At 46.7% G+C, this 25,096-nt stretch overlaps 1 protein-coding gene across 3 annotated transcripts in view; it reads right to left on the bottom strand.

Annotated features, from left to right (window-relative positions):
- Nucleotides 1-18,801, bottom strand: part of ZC2HC1A (zinc finger, C2HC-type containing 1A) — a 34,978-nt gene extending 16,177 nt beyond the window's left edge. For all 3 annotated transcript variants that reach the window (XM_014951920.1, XM_014951921.1, XM_014951922.1), the window contains exons 1-7: nt 18,735-18,801; nt 7,096-7,169; nt 6,265-6,381; nt 5,922-6,057; nt 2,327-2,475; nt 1,219-1,321; nt 196-304 (exon numbers count right to left, since the gene is read on the bottom strand). In XM_014951920.1, coding sequence (XP_014807406.1) covers nt 196-304; nt 1,219-1,321; nt 2,327-2,475; nt 5,922-6,057; nt 6,265-6,381; nt 7,096-7,169; nt 18,735-18,750 — 704 coding nt within the window. In that variant the 5' untranslated portion in view covers nt 18,751-18,801. The remainder of the gene's footprint in view (nt 1-195; nt 305-1,218; nt 1,322-2,326; nt 2,476-5,921; nt 6,058-6,264; nt 6,382-7,095; nt 7,170-18,734) is intronic.
- Between the last annotated feature and the right edge of the window lie 6,295 nt (nt 18,802-25,096).

Below are 25,096 nucleotides of genomic sequence, written 5' to 3'. Positions count from 1 at the left end.
AAATGCATCTTTGCCTACTCCAATGTTCCTTAAACATTAATTGTGCTTATAAATAAAGGATAAAGTCCAAACACTGTACTTCCTAGGTTCACAGGAAAAGAAAAACGCCAGTGAAACAGACCACAGACATTTCTAGAACTAGCACAACACAAATAGGAAATAAAGCATAAGTGACACCAGGAAATGGACACTTACCCTGTTTGTGGGTTCACCATTCCCAGGGAGTTCTTATGAGCTGGTGACAATGTCTGGATTTTGGTGCCACCGGATCCAGAGGAAGAGAGGGCTTTACCTGAAGAGGCACCTTGCAGGTGAAAGCAAACATGGAAACATGAGAAAATGTAAGATTTTGCTGCCAGAATGATACAATTCATCACACATGTTCTAATTGTAAAATTCAAAACAAGACTTTTAGAAATATCAAGATGTGAACAAGCGTCAAGATAACAGGAAAAAGCAAGTACATTTCCAGAAATTTACAGAAAATATGCAATTAAGACATAACGTTGTGTTCTAATAAAAAATGCTGGATCTCAATTTTTTCCTTTTCCTTCAGAAAGAAAAAGGAAAGAAGTCTAGAATGTCAAAGTATGTACAAATAGAACATGTTTGATATCTGAAAGCAGAGTAAGACTGGTGTTTGCATAATTACAATATACATGGCTTAACTATGTATTTTCATCGATTCGTGATTGTGTTCAGCATACAAATTAGTTACAGAGTTCAGCAACGGAAAAGTCTCAGGTAAGAAATCAGTATTGGCTACCATTATGCATTACTACAGAATGATTTTGCAGGTTCAGTTCAGAAAAAAACTAGATTGACAGGATATATAAAACAGAAGAGTCTCCTATGTGCTCAAGAGTCTTGCTGGATAAATACTAATCGATTCCCCTTCCAACTTTACTTTAAATAAATTCTTACAAACCACTATATCAATTTCAACAATAAAGTATACAGCTATCATACATGTAGGTCCAAAAAAATCAGGTCACAAAAACACTGACTAAAAAAAGTTGTATTATGAAAACCAGACCCCATCTTATCCCCTCATGTAACACTGAGCTCCTCCTGCGGGTATCTGTACTTTGTCAGCTTAGAGCACTGGACAATGATGTGGAATTTCTTTCAGTTATTAAAATTATACTGCTTTTACTGCATAGTTTGAGATCTAATATTTAGAAAGGAAATGGCAAATTCATAACATTCATTTCCTACCTACAACAGTTTTGGTAACACCACTTGGCTGGGGTAAGCGTGATGATGATGATGGTGGTGTTGATCCTACAGAAGGCATCTTCTTAACTGCAGCAGGTTTGTACTGTAACAAAATACAACCTAGAAATTTAAGCAATTAAATCAAACTATCTCTATAACATGGTAGGTAGTTAACTCAGGCTTGTGGGAGAACAGCCTGTGGTTACTGAGGAGGGAAACTGTTTCTGGTGTGGGCTCAGGCAGACGGTTTCCCCCAGTCTGCTTTCTCACACACACAGACCATGCCAGGAAGAGAGAGTCTTTAACTTTACTCAGGGGATTTGTGTTTTGTGTTTAACTGTATGTCTTGGTGTGTTTTCCACTTTTCTACAGCTTTTCTCATCTTTTCCCATAGCTGTCTCATGAGATTAACATGATCACCTCATTACCAGTTAATTTTAAAAAGAATCTTCAAGGACAGAATCACTTTTGTCTTTCAAATCTTATTTCACCTGTGTTCTCTAGACCCGTCCCAGCACTGAGCTGGAACAGGGCAAGAACCACTGAGGAACTGCTTTTGGCTGTTTAACTCTTCACAGCTTCCAGAAAAAAAAAGCATTACCACCAAACAAAAAAAAAACCAAACCCACAGAGACTTTAATAATTTGTTTCCATCATAAGTTAACTGCTGCAGCTCTTACTTTAACATGCCTGAATTCCTACAATTAGCCAAAATATTGCTGTCAGTTCTCCTGTGGTCATCACCTTTATTTGACCACCTAAGGAACAGCCTTGAATTGGATTCAGAAGGCTTGGACAACAGAAAGTCAACCTTCTTTACAAACACTGCATCTCTGTTTCCTGCTGCTACCCTTACTTGGCATTTTCATAAGTCTCTGAATGACATTTAGGACTGGTTTTGGCTCTGCAGCTGCTGCCATCTCATCTACAGACCTCAGCTACTCTCCTAAGAGAGGAAAGCCCTCTCCTGTGTCTGACTTCAGTCTAGCACAAATAACACAATTGCAGAATAAAACAGTTAAATCCATTTAAGGGTAACACACTAGTTAACAAGCTTGGTGTGATGTGGAATGCAAGTTCCAAGTTAAGAAAACCATTAGTAGCTCACCTGTGTGCGAGTCGGAAGCTTCCCTTTGGGATCAGCTGCCAGCTTCCCCTTGTTGGTGATCCGGGCTGCCTGCTCCTTACAGAAATTGATGTGTCTGTCTGCTGCGTTCTCATTGAACCTCCTCTGACAGTAGGGACACTGAATGTAATCTGAAAAACATAAAAACCTAACGTTAATAATGGGGTTTAAAAAATAAAGTGTCTTAAAAGTCTTTTGAAGACCAGCCCCGCCCTTAGAGAAAATTAAGGCCTCTTGAATCTGAAAAAGAAATACAGATTTCTGGGGAAAAGAACCTTGTCCACATGAAGGGCAAAAGACATTTCTTGTTTGATGGCTAAGGAAGAGAAGAGTGGTTGAGGATCAGAAGTACCCTAAGTGCAAGCAGGAACACTTTGAGAGGTGCTGTTCAGCAGAGAAGATGCCCAAAGAGGTGTCTGGACGTGACAGGGCTATCAGCTGGGAGGATGCAGAAAAGAGGCTAAACAGAAGTTACACACACAGTTCAGTTTGTTCAGGATATGAAAACGCATTAAACCCTTTCCCCATACAAATAGAAAAATACACCATAATCTGTTTTCCTCTGGCAATTTTGAAAGGACTGGGAAATACTAAACACAACTGATCATTGAAAAAAAAAATAAAATTGAAAACTTAACAAAGAAAAATATCAGAAGAAAACCAGCCAAAATTAGGAGATATCTTTAGAGACATGCAAAACAGGATAATTGGTAGCTGTATTATTTTTCAAGATGAATTTAGTCACATTACAAACAGTACTACTCACAGAAAATATTACTACTAACATTGGGGACAACCCAGAAAGGCTATGGAGGTGTTCAGAATACTAAGAGACCCCTCATCTGCATGCTGGAAATACACTCCGTCAAAACCACTGCCCTTGGGAAGCGAAGTGTTTGGCTGCAGTTTCAGACAGACATTTTGTGTCTGGATGCTGAATTCCTCAGACTGCAGTATTCAAAGCCACGTAAAACCGACTCCTGAAGGGTTGGGCCCTGGCAAAGCAGGTTACATTAGTGTGTTCCTGGGTGAGTTTAGAAATGTTTTGAAGAAAATGAGGAGAGATTCAACAATCACTGCCTCCAAGACTCCCATTAGATATTATACAATCACAGTGAGATCTGATTACATGTTACTCCAAATGCAGCAGATCTGTCTTAAATGGTTATCCCTTCAAATTAACAAACAATTTTGAGTAAGTCAAATGATGTAGTGGCCACCAAAGCATGAAGTGTGACCCAAGAAGTGTGAACAAAGGACACGAGAGCAGCACAGGAATCCCTTTGAGAAGTGACAGCGTGGCAATCTCATGTGATAACAGCAATAGATTGTTATTTATTTATTTTACATGAGCTCCACCGCTGTCATAATACTCAAACATAAACTATACCGTAGCAGATACAAACTCAGAACAAAAAGAACTATAATACCTGTGTGGTCAAGGCAAGATAGGCTCAAACAATGTTAGGAAAAAAAAAAGATAAAAAAAAAGAGAAAAAGCTAAGTAGATTAATAGAACAGCTCTGGAAGCCCCTAGATAATAGACATTTCTAGGTGGAGCACAGCTCAGCTCCCACAGAAGACTCTCTGAGCCCGCTGAAGTAAAAGGACCAGATTGCAGAGGATTAATGCACACTCTTTTCAGAAGGAGGGATTGTCCCTTCATCCTTCTGTAAAAGCTTGGCACCCCTCAGCCACCTGGCTGGCTGGAGGCACTTGCTCACACCGCCCCACAGAACTGCAAGGACCCAACGTAAGCTTTATAGAGCACAAACTAACCACAGCAGGTGGCAGTACACATGTGGCACCCAGTCAGTGCTAACAGAGTGACTGAAGGTTCTTCTTAACACCATGAGGCTCTTCTGCACTCCTAAGGAGAACTGGAACAGAGGGTGGAAGAACCAGGTACACTGCTTGTTTACAAACCCAAAGCATGCAATTAAGTAGGAAATATTAATAGAGAACTCTTTTTCTTTAAAGGAAGAATAGCAGCTAGTTAGAACTAGACATGCCAAAGAGAGAGCTGAGTAGGAGGGGACAGTTACACCCCATGACACCATGCAGAATTCTCCCTCTCTCTGACATGGACAGTGGAAAAGCTGCCCCTGCTCTGGTTTTGTTCTGTTTGAGAGAAGAGAACCCACTGACCAACTTGTACATCTTCATTCCTGGTTCCCTCCTCCTAAGTCTCACACGCTGCAGAGGATGAAGCCAGAAGACTACGGACAGTGAGATTCAGCTTGGAAAAGTAAAAAACAGGCAGAAGAGAAACAGAAGCTAATGGCTTTCTCTCCCCTCCACCTCCTGTCTGCTTCCAAGTGAGCTGAACAGTCACCTCCTTTGCTTGAGCCGCATTTGTGGAACCACGGGAGCACTATTTGAGTAGTTTTTCCAAGCTTGATTAAGTTTGGGCTCTTCTGCTCGTAACTCAGAATCTATACAACTAGATTATTAACCATCCTTTCCATGACTGAGCGTTATGTCTCTTGTCCACAGCATTAGCTGTGGTTTACTCTAAAATGCACATGGCATTTGAGGAGGGTGTGTACTGACTGCTGAATAACACAACCTCACCTCTTACACTCACAATCCTAGTACTGGACTAACACATTTCCCCTACAGAAACGAGGTAGGGAATGCTCACATCCCCACTTACCCACAGACAGGCAGAAGCAAACATGATTTTTTCTGTTTTTCCCAGTCTTTCTGAAAATAGTCACTGAGCTGGATCAAATGGTCTAGCTTTTGGGACAAGAGGAAGGAATACATTCTCCAACCTATTACCACATCAGAGAAGGTAACTGCCAAGCCTGTTTTCTGCTCCCTCCCATCAGGCTGTTTCAATGCCTTCCCCAGCCCCAGCTGTAAGGGCACCTGCACACCGTCACTCCCCTGGGAATGCAAACCCACACATCCCCCAGACCCAAACCACCCAGAAACCAGGTGTGGGAACAGCCTGTCCAGCCCGTGGCTTCTAAGACAGTAACAAGGTGCAAGGTCACCACAACTGCCTTTCCAGGTGTTAAAAACAAAGCTGTGGGCTTGGAAAGCTCCAGAGGAGGCCTCACTGAGCTGGATCAAATGGTCTAGCTTTTAGGACAAGAGGAAGGAATACATTCCCCAACCTACTATCACATCACAGAAGGTAACTGCCAAGCCTGTTTTCTGCTCCCTCCCATCAGGCTGTTTCAATGCCTTCCCCAGCCCCAGCTGTAAGGGCACCTGCACACCGTCACTCCCCTGGGAATGCAAACCCACACATCCCCCAGACCCAAACCACCCAGAAACCAGGTGTGGGAACAGCCTGTCCAGCCCGTGGCTTCTAAGACAGTAACAAGGTGCAAGGTCACCACAACTGCCTTTCCAGGTGTTAAAAACAAAGCTGTGGGCTTGGAAAGCTCCAGAGGAGGCCAGCCAGCCAGCCCCGACCACAAACCAGCAGCTGCACAGGGAGCAGCAGACAGTCATCCTCGACAACTTGTGAATATTGTATTCCAACAAATCCCTCCCCAAATCAAATTTTTACAAATTAAGCTAAAAAAAAATACATCTCTAAAAAGATGTTTGTTTTACATACCAGGGTCATATGAGGGCGGAGGCGGTGGCGGGAGTTTTCCACCATCTTTAAGATTAAGTCCTTTGGCTGCTCGGATAGTGGCTATAAACTCCTCGTGCTTCCGCCTCCAGTTGGATGGCTTTTTGGGTGGTTCTGGCTAAGGACCCAAAAGAGAAAGAGCTTTGTAAGTTCGAAGCTTTTACTTCAATCTAAGTACGTGCCTTATTTCAGTAAAGAACATTATAGTTAGATCTCTTCCAGCTCCTGGCTGATGTAATGATGACAAATCAGCAGCAGGAAGCAGGCTCACTACAATGCACACAGTGTGCCTAGAGCGTCCCCTGCAGAGCAGACACTGACGTACCCGAGGCTTAAGGGGTTTGACTGTGGGGATGTCAGTTCCTTCCGCTCGCTGTCGGCTGGAATCAAACGTCTTCCTTTTCTTGGCAGAAGTTTTTTGGCAAATGGGTCCATGCTTTTTCTACAAGTAGAAAAACAAAAGGAGAATATAGAACTTAGTTCTGAAAACACAGACTATTAACACGTTATTTCCCTCTTTCCCAATATGCCAATCAGCAATCAAGGCCCAGCTCTCGATGACTGAGATAAGGCTGCTTTCACTCAAACAGTTCTGCCAGCCATTATTGTAAAACAGAACTACAGGAATTCTCAACTGCATACACATGGGCACCAGAACTTGGGCGATGAAGAATAAAAACAGGAGGCATCTGTACTTGCTCCTTGCAAATAAAAAACTGATGGAAGACAGGCAGCATTTGCACTGAGTGGAAAGACAGATCAGAGGTGTCAGAAATCCATATTTATATTTAAGGACAGACCAATGCCTATTAAGACTGGAGAGCACAGTATGTTGAAGATGGCCAAAGTCCTTCATTTACTAGCTGAGAACGCTTAACACTAGGGCTTCCATCTGCAGAGGCAAGAAAGGATTCTCTGACCTGAGAGAAGATGCTTTCACAAGCATATATTTTCAGAAAGTGACGGGATGCTGAAATAAAATAAACCTCCTCCTAAGGAGCTTCAAATCAATAATTATTTGGGAAAAACCCAAACTTTAAAAACCCCACTAAAATCAAGTATCTACATCTACTTTATTTAGCTTTATAGTGACCATGGCTTAACTCTCATCCTAACTTGTCAGAGCTAAAAGCCAACACGTGGCCATACGACTTACCAGTGCTGCTGGAAAGAACGTCCTCCCACAGATCTTACATGGCAACAGGTCTCCAGTTTGCACTGCAACCTCACCTTAAAAAAAACAAATAACTTCTGTAAGAGAGTTTTGTTTAAATTTGTGATACAAGTTTCTTCCTAGATTGCTAACCCCATACTTAGCAATACCAACAGTTGTTGCTGTACAAGGGTATATTCTGATAATTTACAGTGCAAAACTATACACCTTTAACAGCTTTGCAGAAATAAGTGAGAGAGGCGTTTCATGGAAATACAAAGTGACACCGGCTTTAAGAAATTAGTCGAAATAAATCAAAATTAGTGATCTTGAAATCAGGTGTAAAGTATAAGATTAAGGATTTGACTGAGAGAATAATTCTTTCAAATATCTGCCTTTGTAAAAGAAGAAAAGCTACAGTTTCCAGCTTTTTCTCCTATTTGCTGAACTCTGGAATGTGAGCCTGTGTTTGAATTCCCCATTCAAAGAAGCAGAGTTGATAGAAGCTCACCTGCTGGAGCAGTATTTGCACACAACATACCCATGAGTATGGAATGCCAATGAGCACTCACTGCAGCTCCAGGTCCCGAGCTGATCTCCCTGCAGCATTCCTGCCCCTCTGCTGCTGGCAGGAACTCGGCCACTTCTGCTCACAGCTACTGCTGCCAGCACCTCCCCATCACACACATCCTTTTTTTTCAAACATCCTGTGATTTCAAAACTTGAAAGCTCCTGAAGTTTTGTTGAAAATGGGAAGCATGCAGTCCTTCAGACCTGCGCACTTATCTCTTCCATTTTTTAATCATTCCTCACCTTTGTAGTTAATAAAAAACAAAATAAAGCAAAAAAAAACACCACACAAAACCACAAAGCCTCAACATTTCTCTCTAGGAGCAACAACATCAACATGAAATCTGGTCATTTAAAAATAAAACATAGGAAAAAATTGTGAAAGTTAGATAAAAAGGTGTTTTTTATCATTGTTGTGATTGGGTTTATTTTAATATTTATTTATTTATTCAGGTATTCATGCATGGTATCTACCCCACCTGGAGCACTGCCTCCAGCTCTGGAGCCCTCAGCACAGGAAGGACATGGACCTGTTGGGATGGGGCCAGAGGAGGCCACGGAGATGCTGGGAGGGCTGGAGCCCCTCTGCTGGGAGAGGCTGAGAGAGTTCAGCCTGGAGAAGAGAAGTCTCCGGGGAGACCTTAGAGCCCCTTCCAGTCCCTCAAGGGGCTCCAGGAGAGATGGGGAGGGACTCTGGATCAGGGAGGGGAGCCATAGGACGAGGGGGAAGGGTTTGACACTGAAAGAGGGGAGATTGAGATGAGATCTGGGCTAGAAATTCTTTGCTGTGAGGGTGGTGAGAGCCTGGCCCAGGTTGCCCAGAGAAGCTGTGGCTGCCCCATCCCTGGAGGGGTTCAAGGCCAGGTTGGAGGGGGCTTGGAGCAACCTGGTCTGGTGGGAGGTGTCCCTGCCCAGGGCAGGGGGTGGCACTGGATGGGCTTTAAGGTCCCTTCCAACTCTAACCACTCCATGGTTCTATGATCTAATGCCGTCACTCATGGACTGACTGAATTTGTTTCCTGAACAAAAGTTCACAGAAACGGTTGTTAAATTGTGATGTATTGGGGGAGGAGGGAGAGGGGGATGTTAAAAAAAAAGGGAACACTCAAAAGAAGAGATGAAGGATATGTTTGGCAAATGAGTCTGAGAATTGCAGCCTCAGGCAGAGAGATTTAGGCAGAGAGAAACCTAATGAAACTTAAAGGGCAAGTGCAGGGTGCTGCACCTGGGGAGGAATAACCCCCTGCACCAGTACAGGCTGGGGGGGACCTGCTGGAGAGCAGCTCTGAGGAGAAAGACCTGGGAGTCCTGGTGGGCAACAGGATGCCCATGAGCCAGCAATGGGCCCTGGTGGCCAAGAAGGCCAAGGGCATCCTGGGGGGCATCAGGAGGAGTGTGAGCAGCAGGTGGAGGGAGGTCATCCTGCCCCTCTGCTCTGCCCTGGGGAGACCCCATCTGGAGCACTGGGACCAGTTCTGGGCTCCCCAGTTCCAGAAGGACAGGGAACTGCTGGAGAGGGGACAGCAGAGGCTACAGAGATGATTAAAGGTCTGGAGCATATTTCCTAAGAGGAGAGGCTCTCCAGAGGTCCCTTCCAACCCCATATGATGCTATGAACTGCAGTCAGCAGTAAGATAGCGTCACAGCACTTGTCTTCAGTTTTCTGTAAGTCTAGGAACAATGCTGGGATTACCACCATCCCAGTTACACAGCCACACAACTCCTGACATCCAGCAGCTACACTTCTTTTTTCTTTTACTATCTTTAATACCACTAATCACCATCAGTTTACATCCTTGCATTAAACATGAATGTGTTTAAACATGAACATAGTTAACTTGGAAAAGGACAGACATAATTATTACTGTTTATCTAATCTAAACACACTTAGGGAAAAGAGAAATACATTCAAAATGGTTATGTGAATACCAAATAAAACAGTATTTCAGTTGAAGTGATGCCAAGACTATGATATACAGCTTTACACCCTATTCTCCTACTGTCTGCCAGAGAGCAGGTCTCAACCACAGAGTTCAATCTAATGAGACATCGGGTTTCTGGATTGAAGCACCAGACTGAAGGTTTATTAGCAGCTGCAATAACCTTAGTGCTGTTTCTACACTGCCCCTGTCAGAACTGCCCCCCCTCCAGCTACTTCCAGAGTACAACCACCTTCCAAATTAGTTTTTGCCCTACCTACACGTAAGTTGTTGCACACCCCACTGTTGAACAGGGTCACAGCCCAGTTCCCAGGCTTTCACCCCGTGGTGGGAGCTCAGCTGGGCAGCCTGAGCAGAGCCCCCCGGGGGGTACAGTCAGTCCCTCAGAGCCAGCACAGTGTTCCCGTGCTCTCACCCCTGGGGCTACACCTCCTGCAAACCCACACTGCCAGGGAATGACTGGTTTTTCCTTCCTCTCTGCTCATGTTCTAACACAGCAAGTGATTCACAGTGGAAAACACAAGCTGCCAGTTCGGAGGTTGCTCTTTCCCAGGACAAGGTGTGGGCCCATCAGGATCTGACACAGCCACAGGCACCACACTCCTGCTGCTGTGTTCACAGATCACGCAGTTGTGTGAAAAGACTCCACACCTAGAGACAGGAGAAGTCTTCAGTATTGCTTACCAGCTATCAATTGACGTTTTATTACAGTTTTCTCTTTTGGTTTCTATACCCAGGGATGTGCCTACTCTCAGAGACAGAGTGCAGAAGGCTTCAAAGAAAGAAGACTGCACTTAGTAACGGTATGTTGTCATGTTGTAAAATCTGTCCGACTGCCCTTCAAACCCTTTTCATTTCTCTGCAGCAGCCACAGTGCCAAATGACTGAGGCAGAGAGCTGTGCTCATCAGAGCCATCCAGCCTCACTGAACTCACACGTGGAGCTGCACTCGGGTACGAGCTCCAGCTTTGAGACCAGGTACCTGTCTGAAACCAGCCATTCAACTACAGCTGGTAGAAAAGACTCCACACCTAGAGACAGGAGAAGTCTTCAGTATTGCTTACCAGCTATCAATTGACGTTTTATTACAGTTTTCTCTTTTGGTTTCTATACCCAGGGATGTGCCTACTCTCAGAGACAGAGTGCAGAAGGCTTCAAAGAAAGAAGACTGCACTTAGTAACGGTATGTTGTCATGTTGTAAAATCTGTCCGACTGCCCTTCAAACCCTTTTCATTTCTCTGCAGCAGCCACAGTGCCAAATGACTGAGGCAGAGAGCTGTGCTCATCAGAGCCATCCAGCCTCACTGAACTCACACGTGGAGCTGCACTCGGGTACGAGCTCCAGCTTTGAGACCAGGTACCTGTCTGAAACCAGCCATTCAACTACAGCTGGTAAGAATTACTACTGGAAGAGTGCTTGCCAAATTCTTCTGCAAAATTGTATGTATTGCTTTTAGCATAACTCTCATCTCCAAAAGCAAGGTAGTTTCCATACTTCAGGTACAAAAAAACCTCTATCATCAAGCCCCAGCAGGTAGTTCTTCAGGGACCGTCAGTCTCCAGCATATGTCCGCTAATCAGTACTGACTGAGTTATAGCTTTGTAATCAACATGCTAATTAACAATAGTCTGAAAAGACTAATGACAAATACTACAACCAAGAGTCACCTAAATGCAGTGACATAGGTAGGGAACACTCCTCTGAACAGCCAAACACAACTTAGAGCATTAAATAAAATAATGAAAAGATCAATGTACCAAAGTAGAAAAAAAGTACACCAATACTGGTGTCAATTTTGCAAGTTTTCATAATTTTGCCAGAAAGCACTGTGAAAACTTTGTAATCAACATGCTAATTAACAATAGTCTGAAAAGACTAATGACGAATACTACAACCAAGAGTCACCTAACTGCAGTGACATAGGTAGGGAACACTCCTCTGAACAGCCAAACACAACTTAGAGCATTAAATAAAATAATGAAAAGATCAATGTACCAAAGTAGAAAAAATACCAGTGTCAATTTTGCAAGTTTGCATAATTTTGCCAGAAAGCACTGTGAAATGGCAAAGAAAGGCAGGCAAGCCCAGCACTGCAGGACAGGAGGCCCTCCCTGCTTCTCGGTACCTGAGGGCGTGTGGGATGGCCCCACCACGCAACCCCTGCCTGCCCGTGCTGCTCCGCAGGTTGTGGGGACAGTCCACTGTGAAATGGCAAAGAAAGGCAGGCAAGCCCAGCACTGCAGGACAGGAGGCCCTCCCTGCTTCTCGGTACCTGAGGGCGTGTGGGATGGCCCCACCACGCAACCCCTGCCTGCCTGTGCTGCTCCACAGGTTGTGGGACAGTTAGAGAAAGGGAGAGGAAATCACAGTAAGCTCTGGCTCTTAATATTCAACTGCTCACATACTTTGACATTTTTATGCAATTAGCTTATTCACAACTCGTAACAAATAGCAAACCCACCTACTTTTATCTATCTACCCCTAATTTTAGAGGAAAGCCTCATGAATTCTCTTCTACTTCTGTATTGACAATGCAGTCTGATCTTGTATAAACCTGTCACTTCTGCTTCCAAAAGATAACAAAAAGCAGTATAACTTTCATTCCTCCAAGCTGAAAAGCCTGAGCAAGACTTTCATAGTACCTCTGCATGTTTTTATACCAGCTCTTCAGCCTGACAATGCACGTGCGTTATAGTTGTCACGATTACTGCTACTGCATTGAACGTGAGTGATCATGGTGAGTTTGGTACCGCTTCCTTGAAAATAACATCTTAAGGAGAGTCCCACTGCCTCAAAGTGAAAACCTGGAGGAGGGTTCTATGAAGTTTGGTTTTTTTATGACTGAGAAATGACTTGCATGCAGTCGGGAATGGCTGTAACAGCAGCGCACACACAGCTCTCACACCACGGTGTTCTCCCCTTCTCTGTAAGCGTCTGTCCTTCCTTCTGACCTTCCCCATAGGAGGCATAACTTTTAATGGGAAAACATGCCAGTGTCACACTACACATCCTTAAAAATAACCAGCTCTCCTGGACTCTTCTCTAAGGCCACATGTCATGGAATTCTTCCGAGCCGATCCCTGAAGAAGTCAAAGCCTGCTCTCCTGAAGCCCAGGGCTGAGACCGTGTGATCTGCCCAGCTCCCTCCTCTCAGGATCCTGAATTCAGTCATCCCACGGTGACTGCAGGTGTGGCTGCCCTGACCTCCCCAGCTCACACCTTGGTGGGTATGACGTCCATCAGGAGTGCCTCCCCTGGTCAGCTCCCCCATCACCCGGGTCAGGAATTCACTATCCATGCGGACCAGAAGCCTCCCAGATTGCTTGGGCTGTGCTGATTTGTCCCTCCAGCACGTATCAGGTGGTTAAAGTTCCTTACGAGGACAAGGGCCTGCAAATACAAGGCTCTTCCTAATTATCTGAAGTAGGCTTCCTCTTCTTCCTCATCAGGTGGCTTATAGCATACCTGCAGCAACATTTCCCCGTCGCTCTGCCCCGATCCCTAAGCTGCAGGAGGCCCTGCAGCAGAGCTCCATGCGTTCCCACAGCTCTCTCCCCTCGCTGTCCAGCAGGTTCTTCCTGCATTCAGCGCCTGTGCTCACCCACCACCACACCGACACTGCCGTCCTGCCACCCCTCCTGCCACCCCCGCCTCATCCCAGCAGGACCCCAGCCCTGACACGGCACACACAGCTCCCACTCCTCCCATCTGTTCCCATACTGTAAGTGTGCACGCACGGGCGCTTCGGGGAGGCGCTCGGGTGTGATGATTATGGAGAAATCCAGGAGAGCCTTCCCTGTAACGCGTACGGAAACACAAGAGAGCCAAAAGCAAATAAGCAGCACTATTTGATCAACCCGATTTCCAGATACACTCTCTGGTCTTCCAATAATGAGCTCCAATATCAACTAAAGCCACTCGAAAGCATGTGACCTGCAAAATCTATGTCCATTAAACCATTCTGGTTTGGCACCAGAAATTCCGTGCTCTCCTGTGTGAGGCCACCAGCACCAGGGTGACTGTGAGCTGGGGACGACCAAGGGACAACCAGCTTCTCGGGTCAGCCATAAAGAAAGTCACCCCCACAGCAATTCTGCACTCAGACTCTGCTGCCCGCATGGGTCTGCACAGAGCAGGGCTTGCTTACCAGGGTATTACTTGGCTAGCAATAAAATAATGTCTTAAAAAAATATTTAGATAAAAAAGTTCATTTATAATATATTGATTCCTAGTTTGCTTGCCCCCCGAAATTTCTTTACAAAGCAAGCCCACTGCTCACCCCCTGCAGCCAACTGTCTAACGCACCCCAGGAACTACATCTTGGTGAAATGCAACCACTGCTTGGGATAACTGCACCACCCCCTGCTTGGGACAACCGCACCACCACGTCCCTGTGCAGGTAAAATACATCCATCCGCCCACTACGTTCAACCCATGGAATTCCATTACTTGATCAATCTCGTTTCTGCAATTTAAGTTAAAAATGCAAGAATTCTACAAAAACTATAGAAAAGGGTGTAAAATCTATTAGTTCTGATAAAATAAAATATGGATAAGAGTGTCTCCACAGACAGAGAAGTTAAATGAAATTACCAGAGTGAGACAGCCACAGGAATAGGAGAGTTAACTGAAGCGGCAAGACCGAGATAACCCAAAAATAGGGGAATTAACTGAAAATGCAAAAGTTAGACAATTATAAAACTGCAAAAGTTTTATGTCATAGGTGGATTGAGAAGTCTGTACCTTCCAAGTACCTCAGTCCACACGGAAAGGAAGAGGGTTACATGTGGCTGGGGAATTAGGATAAAGTGGAGACCCCCCAGGGGAATGCCCCAGCGGACTCTCCCTTTATTTGAATAAAGTCTTTGCAGGCATCTCCTTTGTGAACACTTACCTCTGGCTACAGGATTTTCTGCACAGTTCTAAGATGCTGAAGAAACTAACCTGAAACACCTCAATTCCTGTCTTACTTCTCCTCCTTTAAGGAGAAACACCCTCTGATAATGCAGTGTACAGGCCTGAAATTTGCTTTCAGAACTCTTCTTCAAGTAAAACATTTTTTGTCAATTTCTTCCCCAAAACTTAAACATTGGTCAAAAAATAAAGACATAATTGCCTTAGAAAAAGTAAATATATTGACTGCAATTATACAGTGTATTCAATGTCAAGATTAGATCACCCCACAGAAGCAGACACTCGCCTGGTGACACACAGCAGCTCCATGCAGTCACAGTTACCCTTGTGCTTTAATGGCTCCCAGAGACAAGTGAATTCTTAGAAACAACATATATTAAAATTAGTTTTGCATTTCGATCTTTAATAGTTTCAGTACCATGAAATTAATTCCTCCTTCTGTTGGGTTGATAAGATACCTAAGAAAAATGTAAAAAAGCTTCAGTGTCCTAAAGAGGCAGGAGCCTCTCCCAGCCAGGCTTGAGGAAATGGCTGCCAAGGGAAGGGAGCTGCTCCCCAGCCCGGCAGGCACCACACAGGAACACCAAAGGGGAAAGACTCACGTTGATACTATTTTTTGTTGGCAAAACAGAAATCATTTTCTACACTACTAGGGAAAAAACAAGGCTTGGCATTAGCTTATTCAGCAATTCTATCCAAGCAAGCCTGAGCAGTTGCTTTCACCAGTCACATTAGGGATATAATCCCCAAACTGGGACGTTGGCACTGTCTGGGGTGGCCTGGGCATGTCCCACACCATCAGTGCACGGGAAGATGTAGGAACACACTGTCACAGCACAGAGCTGGGCTGTGGGCAGAAGGTGCCACGCAGCGAGCCCTGTTCCTGTGAGACCTGGGGACACGGCCAGTCTGCCCAGAGGCTGAACGCTCACTCACAGCCATCCCTCCTTGGCATCTCGAGGGACAGCTCTGGGTGTGACACCGCAGGCTGGCTCCTGGGCAAGCAGCCACCCGTCCCTTCCAGCCACAGCCAGCCTGCCCGGCTGCAGGAGCACGGGGCTGGGCAAGCGCTGCCGGTACCTGGCACCGAGAGCCAGACCTCTGCCCTCAGACACAGCTCCCCCCTGCCCTTCACTCCCCGGGCAGTGCCAGCCCTGACCCACTGGGACGGGCTGGGAACCAGTGTGGGAAGTGCCATGTGCTGGGCTCAGGCAGCTGCTGCCAGCATCCTCCCAGGGCAAACAACAGACCGGGGAAACGCCAACCGAATGCCACCATCGGGCTGCGCTGGCTGAAACAGAGTCAGGAACACAGCGCTTGGATCCCTCCTCCATCTCCTCCAACCAAAAGAGAGCAACCAACTGCCAAGGTGCCAGCTCTGCTCCTGCCACCCAGCAGGAAAAGCAATAAGCACACATTTACCCACTGAAAATAGCCCTGACATTGCGCACGTGGAGGGCTGCTCAGGAAAGGACTTGTAAACTCATCTTGGAGATCACTGCGCTTTCAGGCACAGTCTGTTGCTCCAAGTATTTTCTCCAGAAAGTTAAACGAAAATTGAGAAACAGCCCAAGTGCCCCCAGGGCACAGAGTAACAACGCTGAGCTCAGGGCTTTGGATTTCACATCAAATTCATCACCTGTAGCGACAAGTGGGCGCTGATTCCTCCTGCACTACTTGGAAGTTACAAATTTGACTTTCAGTGTCAATCTACTAATACAACAATACTGATATACAAATAAAGTAATAAAGCAACAGTCTTATAGCAACAAAAGTAAATTTCAGAAGAAACATTTTAGTCACACAGAAACCTACTTTGGCATTTCACTGAATGTTTAAACTTGTACACAGTGAGAAAATGCAACCACAATGTGGAAATAAGATTTAGCTTTTTAAATGTCACTAACACAGCTCCATAAGCCAATTAATACACATTCAGCTCTCCACATTATGGAAGGAATCATAAGCTGGGCAGAGTTCTTTCCCATTATAGCATACTTAAGTAAACAGAAACAGACCAGACCTCCCATCTATAATTCTGAGCTTGGGCAAAGCAAAGCACCAGGTTCTGAGGGTGGAAAGCCCAGGCCAGGTGTCCTGGGCAAGTGGGGGTCTCCTGCAGTCACACCAGCAGTGTGCTGCCAAGGGACAAGGTCCTCCCCCCCAGAGCTGAGACCTGACCTCACTGGGCTCTCACGGAGAGAGGGAGCCAAGCCAGAGCTCAAAAGCAGCCATACTTCCCCTCAGATGGATATGACTCTGCAAATGTGCTTCCAAAGACAGCTTCCATCTCAAATGGCAACTAGAAACGTTCTTCTGAGTTGCCAGTGGATCAGTAACTGTAAAAAGGATTGATACCCAGTGATACAATTTGTTACTGGGTTCACCTACCTTTTTCTTGTCTTAGGGCCACCTTTCTACATAAACTTTACATGAGCCTAACCTAACATGCATTGAGAGAGACAGCTTAAACTGAAAAACTGTAAATAAAAGCATAAGCACTTGCTTCAAATGTTTTGAAGCAAAAAAAAAAGATGTATTTTATGTTGAGGCAGTTTGTTTAGAGAAAGAAAAACATAGCACAAAGTGACCCACAAAAATGCACGATACTATATTCTTCAGTTTCAAGAACTTTAGCATCGAAGGATACTGGATAACTGGGTGGGATGTGAGTGTTCACAATGAAGTTTTAGAAACCTGTGTTATTCTCAAATTAATCACATGTGTTCAGAAAGAATATTTAACATAATGGAAAAACACTTTTATAAGCTCTAGCTTTTGAAAGCACTTTCAAGAAACAGTTCACAGAGTAAACACGACATTTAGCAATTCTTCCCCCCACCACTCCCAGTGCCTACTGAAATACAAACAAAATGTAAACAGTTCCCAGCAAAGTCAGAAGTTGGACAAACTCTACTGCAAGAATGACATGTTTTTTCAGGCTTCTGCTTTCTTCCCACCCTCTGCTACGAAGGTGCTGGAGCTTGTACAACACAGCTGGCATCTCTGGCCTTGCTCAGCCAGCTCCCAGCCAAGCCAATGGCCGGCTGGGCTGCAGATGATACGCAGTCCCAACTGCAGCCAAACGCGTCGCCCACTCACAATCACAGCTTTCCCCTTCTGGACAGGCAACATACGATTGTCACGGGATTGTCAGAGATGGAGTGCCTGACAAAGCATTATTGGATAAACCACTGGACACCACCTCTCAAATTTAAAGGGTGGCGACTATTTAAATAGTCAGCAAAGCATAAAGAGTAATTCAAATAAAAGAGAATCTCTTGGGATTTTAATGCCAAACCATATTGTCTGAATTCAGAGTCTCGATGGCCTAGAGTCACTAGGCACAATAACAGCCTGATGACTGTAAAATCTACTAAAGACCGCAGACACGTATGTCGTGAGAATCACTTCCCTTCCCCAACTGCAATAGGAGGGATAAAGAACAAAGGCTATTTTGTGCTCAAGCCTATTGAAGATGAGAAGGCTCCGGGGAGACCTTATAGCAGCCTTCCAATATCTGAAGGGAGCTACAGGAGAGCTGGGGAGGGACTCTTTGTCAGAGAGTGCAGTGACAGGACAAGAGGGAATGGTTTTAAATTGGAAGAGGGGAGATTTAGATTAGATACCAGAAAGAAATTCTTTAGTGTGAGGGTGGTGAAGCACTGGAACAGGTTGCCCAGAGAAGCTGTGGCTGCCCCATCCCTGGAGGGGTTCAAGGCCAGGCTGGATGGGGCTTGGAGCAACCTGCTCTGGTGGGAGGTGTCCCAGCCCATGGCAAGGGGATCGGAACTCAATGATCTTTAAGATCCCTTCCCATTCTAACCATTCTATAATTCTATGACTCGACACCGACCCGCCCCGCAAGGCCGAGCTGGGAGCGGGGGGAGGCCGCTCGGTGCCCCGCCGCAGCGTCCCCCCGCTCCCAGCTCGGCCTTGCGGGGCGGCACCGCCCGGGGCCCGACCACAGACAAAGCCCAGCCCGCCCTGCACTCCCCTGCCTCCCCGAGCCCCGCCGGGCCCCGCCAGCCCCTCGGCGGCACTCCCCAGGCCCGGCGCCTCAGGGGGCTCCGAGAGCGGGGATAGGCGGCGCCCGGCCCGCAGCGAGTCCCCGCCGCAGCACAAAGGCTCGCCCCCGGTAAAGGGGAGCCCTCCCCCGGTAAAGCGAAGCTTCACCCCCCCCGGTGAAGGGAAAAGCCCCGCCGCCGCCCCTCACCTTCCAGCCCCTCCATGGCGCTCCCCGACCACCGGCCCCGCCGCCGCTGCTGTGGCAACGCCGCCACCTCCCGCCCCGCCAATAACGGCCGCTCCCATTGGCTGGGCGGCGCGAGCGGGCGGGTCCCTCACGGCCACAGCCCCTCACGGCCACAGCCCCTCACGGCCACAGCCCCGGGGCGGGCGGAGGGGCCTACCCCCGGGACACCGCCTGTCTACCGGCCCCATCGGCCTCAGAGCCACGACCCCCGGCTCCCCACCGACCCCGAGGCGAGGGCCCGACCCCGCCAGGCACGTGTGGTGCCGCCCGCCCTCCTCCTCCTCTGTTTGTTTCCTGAGGGTGTGGGGCACCGCGTCTGAGCATCTTTCCTGGAAATAAACGGCCTTAGCCCGACTCCGGGACAGTCTGGCGTGTCGTAGAGTCCGTACACTGACCTTATCGATGATCAGGATCTTCTTCCAAGAGCAGCGGAGTCACAGGCCGATATGGGGTTGGAAGAGACCTGTGGGGACCCCCCAGTCCAACCCCCTGCCAGAGCAGGGCCACCCAGAGCAGGTCCCACAGGAACGTGTCCAGGTGGGCTTGAATGTCTCCAGAGAAGGAGACCCCACCACCTCTCTGGGCAGCCTCTGCCAGGGCTCTGCCACCCTCACAGCAAAGAAGGTTTTCCTCATGTTGAGATGGAACTTCCCCTGTTCCAGTTTGTGCCCATCGCCCCCTGTCCTGTCCCCAGGCACTACTGAGAAGGGTCCGGACCTCATCCTCTTGCCACCCACCTTTAGCTATTGCTCGGCATCGATGAGATCCCCTCCCAGTCTGCTCTTCTCCAGCTGAACAGCCCCAGGTCCCTCAGCCTGTCCTCAGCACAGAGATGCTCCAGTCCCTCATCATCCTGGAGAAGAGGAGGCTCCGGAGGCAGCCTTCCAGTACCTGAGGGGGCCTACAGGAAGGCTGGGGAGAACCTGTTTCCAAAGGCCTCCAGTGACAGGACTATGGGCAGTGGCTTTAAATTAGGAGATGGCAGATTTAGACTGGAGATTAGGAGAAAGTTCTTCACTGTGAGGGTGGTGGAGCACTGGAACAGGTTGCCCAGGGAGGTGGTTGAGGCCCCATCCCTGGAGATATTCAAGGTGAGGCTCGACGAGGCCCTGGGCAACCTGGTCTAGGTGGGGGTGTCCCTGCTGACTGCGGGGGGGGCGGACTAGATGGCCTTTGGAGGTCCCTTCTGGCCTGGACCATTCTATGATTCTGTGATTCTGTGATCATCCCATCTCCGCTGTCCCCTCTCCAGCAGTTCCGTGTCCTTCTGGAACTGGAAGGCTCAGAACTGGACACAGGACTCCAAATGTGGCCTCACCAGGGGGAGGACAACCTCCCTCGGCTTGTGGCCACGCTCTTCTTAATGCCCCACGGGAGACCATTGGCCGCCTTGGCCAGCAGGACACATTGCTGGCTCACGGGCAGCTTGCTGTCCACCAGGAGCTCCAGGTCCCCCTCTCCACTTGTGTGTGAAGGCCAAAGTAAAGCAAGGAAGTGGAAACAACCCTGCTGTTGTGAGAGCAACAGAGGCTCAGCCCCAGGGAGACACGGGCAGCAGCCGAGGTGGTGCCAGGGCCCATTGCCCCCAGCACCCACAAGCCCAACCGAGGGCTGCTGGGGTGCAGCCAGGGGAGGCTGGAACTGCCCCCTTGCTTGCAGGGGGGTAGGGACAGCCACAGGAAAAACACAAAAATTGGTTTTCAGGTTCGTGTCCTGAAAATAAGTGCAGGCAATGGATTCCTACCCCTGTTTTCCCCTCCTGCTGTTTTCTTAAAAGAGAGAGATGCTAATACTAAATGAATCCGTGAGGGTATCTCCTGGACAGGATAACATTTGAGGAACGGGTGTGTTTGGAAAGCAGCACTACTAAATTGCTGCTGACTAATGAATGTGAATAATGCTTGATAAGTATTGAAATTCTTCTGTTCCTTTTACAAGAGCTCTTCACATTTTTAGCAACAAAAGCATTTCAAGATTTTTTTCTTAAAGGCATTTTAGAATTCTTAAGATCTTTTCTTTATCTTTCTTGTGGCAATATTCTATGAGCAACTACTAAAGCTTTTCTGTGTAAACTACGATGTCATAGAAATTACCACTGTCTTTAAAGACACATGCAAGTCATTTCTCTTCTTATTCTAGACAAGTTGATACAGAGTTGCTTGTCCATATAACCACAGTTACTGTCCCAGCCATGGTGCATCTGGGAATGCAACGCAAAGAAAGCAAACCCAGTACATAAAACCTCATTAAATCGGAGGTTATGATCAAGCCATTCCCTCTTAGAACAAGAGGGAACGGGTTCAACCTGCAACAGGGTAGGTTTAGACTGGATATTAGGAAAAAAATCTTCACAGAAAGAGTGGTCAGACACTGGAACAGGCTGCCCAGGGAGGTGGTGGAGTCACCATCCCTGGATGTGGTTTAAGAGTCGTTTAGACGTGGGGTTGGGAGATATGGTGTTGGGGAGATCTTTGTAGAGTAGGGTTGATGGTTGGACTCGATGATCCCAAGGGTCTTTTCCAACCTGAATGATTCTATGATTCTATTATGTTGTCTTCTCTGCATTCCCTTAGCACGGGACAAATACACCCAGATGCTGCATGCCAAACAGCTGCATGCAAACCAGGATTAATACATGATTAAAATGATGCTCTGAGACCAAATGCTTGAATATATATGGTAATTTTAACTGCAATTTTTCTAGGTAGTTTAGAACCATACTAAAAATAAGTTTCAGGTTTTCCTTTGTTCTATAGAGCTTATGCTTATAAAATTACAGGCCATGCCAGAAGGAACCAGTTCTCCACCATGTTGCAGAGTCCTGGGCTTTGCAAATTATCCATTAAATCTTTGAGGTGAAACCCAAAGGAGCCCGTAGCTTGCAAGCATTTGCTGGGGAACTGGCCATTAGGGCTGCGTGTCAGAAACACACTTCCTCGTGTGCTATTTCTGCTCTTGGACTGCGAACTCAGCAACAGAGCCCTGGGGTAATTTCACCTCTCAGCAGGCAGATCCTTTGTAATGAGAACATAAACAGAATTCTTATCTTGTCTTCTCAATGTAGTGAAGGGTTTCAGATTAGAGGAGCAATATTTTTTGTTGTTGTTCGGTTTGTTGTCTCTCTTTAAAATTAGTGGTTATTTTTGTTAAAAACAGGGGCAGGAGGTAACTTCAGCTCACCCGTCTTTAGGCGTCTATGATGTGGTGCTCACCCTTGAGCTACCCATCAAAGGAGGTAACTTCAGCTCACCCGTCTTTAGGTGTGTCCGATGTGGTGCTCACCCTGGAGCTACCCATCAGGTGTCCCCTACAGAGCCTGTCTGCAGGTGATACAGTCTGTGGGACTGAGGGGGTGATCTGCTGCAAGTGGATTAGACCAGGAAAGAGTCAGCACCCCCATTGGAGCAGTCAGATCCTACTCTAGCTTCCCTCAGACTGGATCTTGTCCTGAAAACAGACTTAATGCTTAGTTTTGCTCTGCAAAAGTGTCACTGACTGACTTTGGCACCCCGTTAGTCATCTGAGAAGTGAAAGAAAGACCAACTGGCTGCTAGAATGAATGGGCAAGTGGCCAGTCTGCTGCCAAGATAGAAGGTTCTCCTGGCTCTGGTGGGTGAACGCTCCTGTGTGGCTGTGCATATGGACAGCATGCCTTAAAAGAGTCCCAGTGCTGAAAAGTACCTGCCTTTTAATTGTGGTTTCCACGTGGGGAACGGAGGACCACCCCTCTGTTACCACAGCCACCGTGCCACGTGAATCCCTTTATTAACTTACCTGATCTCCATACTTGTCTTCATTTTGCTGTCACCTACCGCTCCAAGCACAAGTCTATTTTGCAATGACAGTCCTATAGTATTTGGGATTTCCCCCCCCCAATTCTATGCCAAATTTATGAATTACTAGTTTGTGCCAACATTGGTTTACAGCTTCAATATTGTCCTTAGTGTTTCTGATGTATTTCAGGCAATTAGCACCCATTCTGTCTCAGCAGTTGCCTTGTTAGCCTAAACAAAGCAGAGCTCCTCTAAACTACCCTCAGAAACTCCACTGCCCATTTCCATAGTCCCCGTGGCACCCTTTGTGCCTCATCCACCTCAGTTCATATTTCATACATGACCAAAATCTGAAGCTGCCCCTCAGATGGGATCTCGCTGCATTGCTTGGAGTCCTTTGCCTCTGCCGGGACTATTTCTGCCGCTGCCTCTTAGGTTACCTCTGGTATGCTATGGGAGGCACCACGGATATATTTAGCTCCTTTTCCATATCAGTTGTTTCACAGAGGCAGCAACGACGAGAGGAATTTGTGCCTCTAAAGGGAAATACAATCTGAACACCTTCTGTTCAGAATCTTCAGTAACTCTGAGGCCAAGTAAATATGGCCCTAAATGCAAAAGTCACATCTTCCTTATTCACACTTATTTTAAAGAATTGAAACACAGAACTAACACAGGCACGACTGTGACCAGATTCCAGAGGGAATTCCGGAGGAGAGAGGCAAAAGGCAATCTGCAGTGAGCTCAGGCATTAGCTGGAGTGTAGAGGCCACCTCAGGTTCAGACAGTTTCCAGAAAGACTCAGGTCCCTCTCTGCTGGCCAGCAAGGAGGCGGTGTCTCTCTTACAGTTGGTGAGAAAGAGGAGTCTGCCCAGGGATGAGTGAGGAGTTTGTGAGCATCACACCCTCTTTCCCTGGGTGTGATGCTCGTGACCAGCAGATCCTGCCTTGTGCCTGGTCACCCAACAAACTCCAGCCATCTCCCACCTGTAGGCCCTGCTTGTCACCCAGCTCCTCATGTGACAGCCACACCTGGATCCTCTGAAAGGCAGGTATTGATCACAGTACGTTGCTCTGGATCTTTGCAAAGCTGTGCAAATCCTGCATTTGGGGCAGAAGTGTCAGGGAAGGACCAAGTCCTGTAAAATGATCAGAATTTCATTATAATTTCAAATGCTTCTCACCATTTGAGTTCCTGTCACAATGACTAAAGTCCTTACAAAAAATCAAAACCTGTTCACTGTCTTTCATGTTAGTAATGAACATTGGATAAAGAAGGATTTCCCACAGAGGCATTTTAATTAATACACTTTGCACTGTAACTACCTTCTGGGAATTCAGATGTGCTTGCACAGGGAGACTTTAAAATTTAAATATTCCTAATAAGCTTTTTCTTACAATTAACCCTAATTGAGGACTACAGACAAGAATGATTACTCTCCTACTAAAATAATTCCTCAGTTGAATTACTACAAGAGCACCTTTTGTTCTTTTGTGGGTTATAATCTCGATTTACATTCAGGATTGGAGTAGTGTGAGTTTGCTAGCAATCTTTTCAGCAGCCCAGGGTTTTTTGGGTGCACTTCTGTAGTTTTGTTTGCTGGGGGACTCCCGGATTAGACAGAACAAGACCAGAGGCCACAATGAAAAGTGGTGAGCAGTGCTGGAGTGAGCGGGTTTGTTCTCTCCAAACAGGAATTGCTGAATTGATAAACCTGAGTGTAAACTGGTATTAGAGCAAATAAAGGGGTAGCTGAGATTCTAGGATGCCCTGGTGATAGATTGGTTATTTCAAGCTGAGCAGCCAGTAACAGGAGGAGGCCAGGGGCTGTGACTTGATCCAGGGCTGGGGTTCTGCAGTTGAACAGCAAACAACAAAATAAAGACATTTTTTTCCCTGGGTCACTCTCCTGCTGGAGTACTGCTCTGCCTTCTTGGCCAGTAAAGTGTCATTGCCACAGAACTGGCTGTTCTCTGACTGCCACCGGTTCTTAGCTCTTCACTCTGACATCCCTCTCCTCTTGGTTGGCTGGCCCAGAAGATGATCTTGTGCTTGGGTGGTTTGGGGACTTGTCTCTCTGGTGTTAAGTGTCCATCCTGAGCTCTGATTTTGTTGTTTGGCTGGTTGGTTGTTTGTTTTGTTTTTTTAATATCCCATGCCCATTAAAATGTTTTTTCTGTTCCAGAAGCACAAACCCCTGAGCCCTTCAAATCCAGCCCTGTGTGAGGGACTGGGCTGTGCTGTCCCCAGGGTGCTCTGTGGATCCCTAACGGATCCATTAGACAGGTCTCACAGGAGCCATTTTTGTCCCATTATTTAAATGAGCTCAAATCCTGGCGTGGCTTTGTATCAGCCATTTCAAAAGCAGAAGGGACAAACTGCAGAGAGCAGGCATTCCTGCTTGGGGCTGAAATGTCAACTGTTGCAAGTTTCTTTTTCCTTGTCTTTTCAAGAAATTCTGACATTTTGCTCCCGGAAATAAATGACTATTTAGAGACTGGACCAAAATAGCAGCTGTGGGAAACGCTGCACTGTTGGAGCAATAGGAA

This window comes from Calidris pugnax, unplaced genomic scaffold, assembly GCF_001431845.1.
Source record: "Calidris pugnax isolate Ruff unplaced genomic scaffold, ASM143184v1 scaffold61, whole genome shotgun sequence".
NCBI classification, from domain to species: Eukaryota; Metazoa; Chordata; class Aves; order Charadriiformes; family Scolopacidae; genus Calidris; species Calidris pugnax.
Note: the sequence above shows the minus strand (reverse complement) of the source record. Positions and strands in the feature narration are given on the sequence as shown.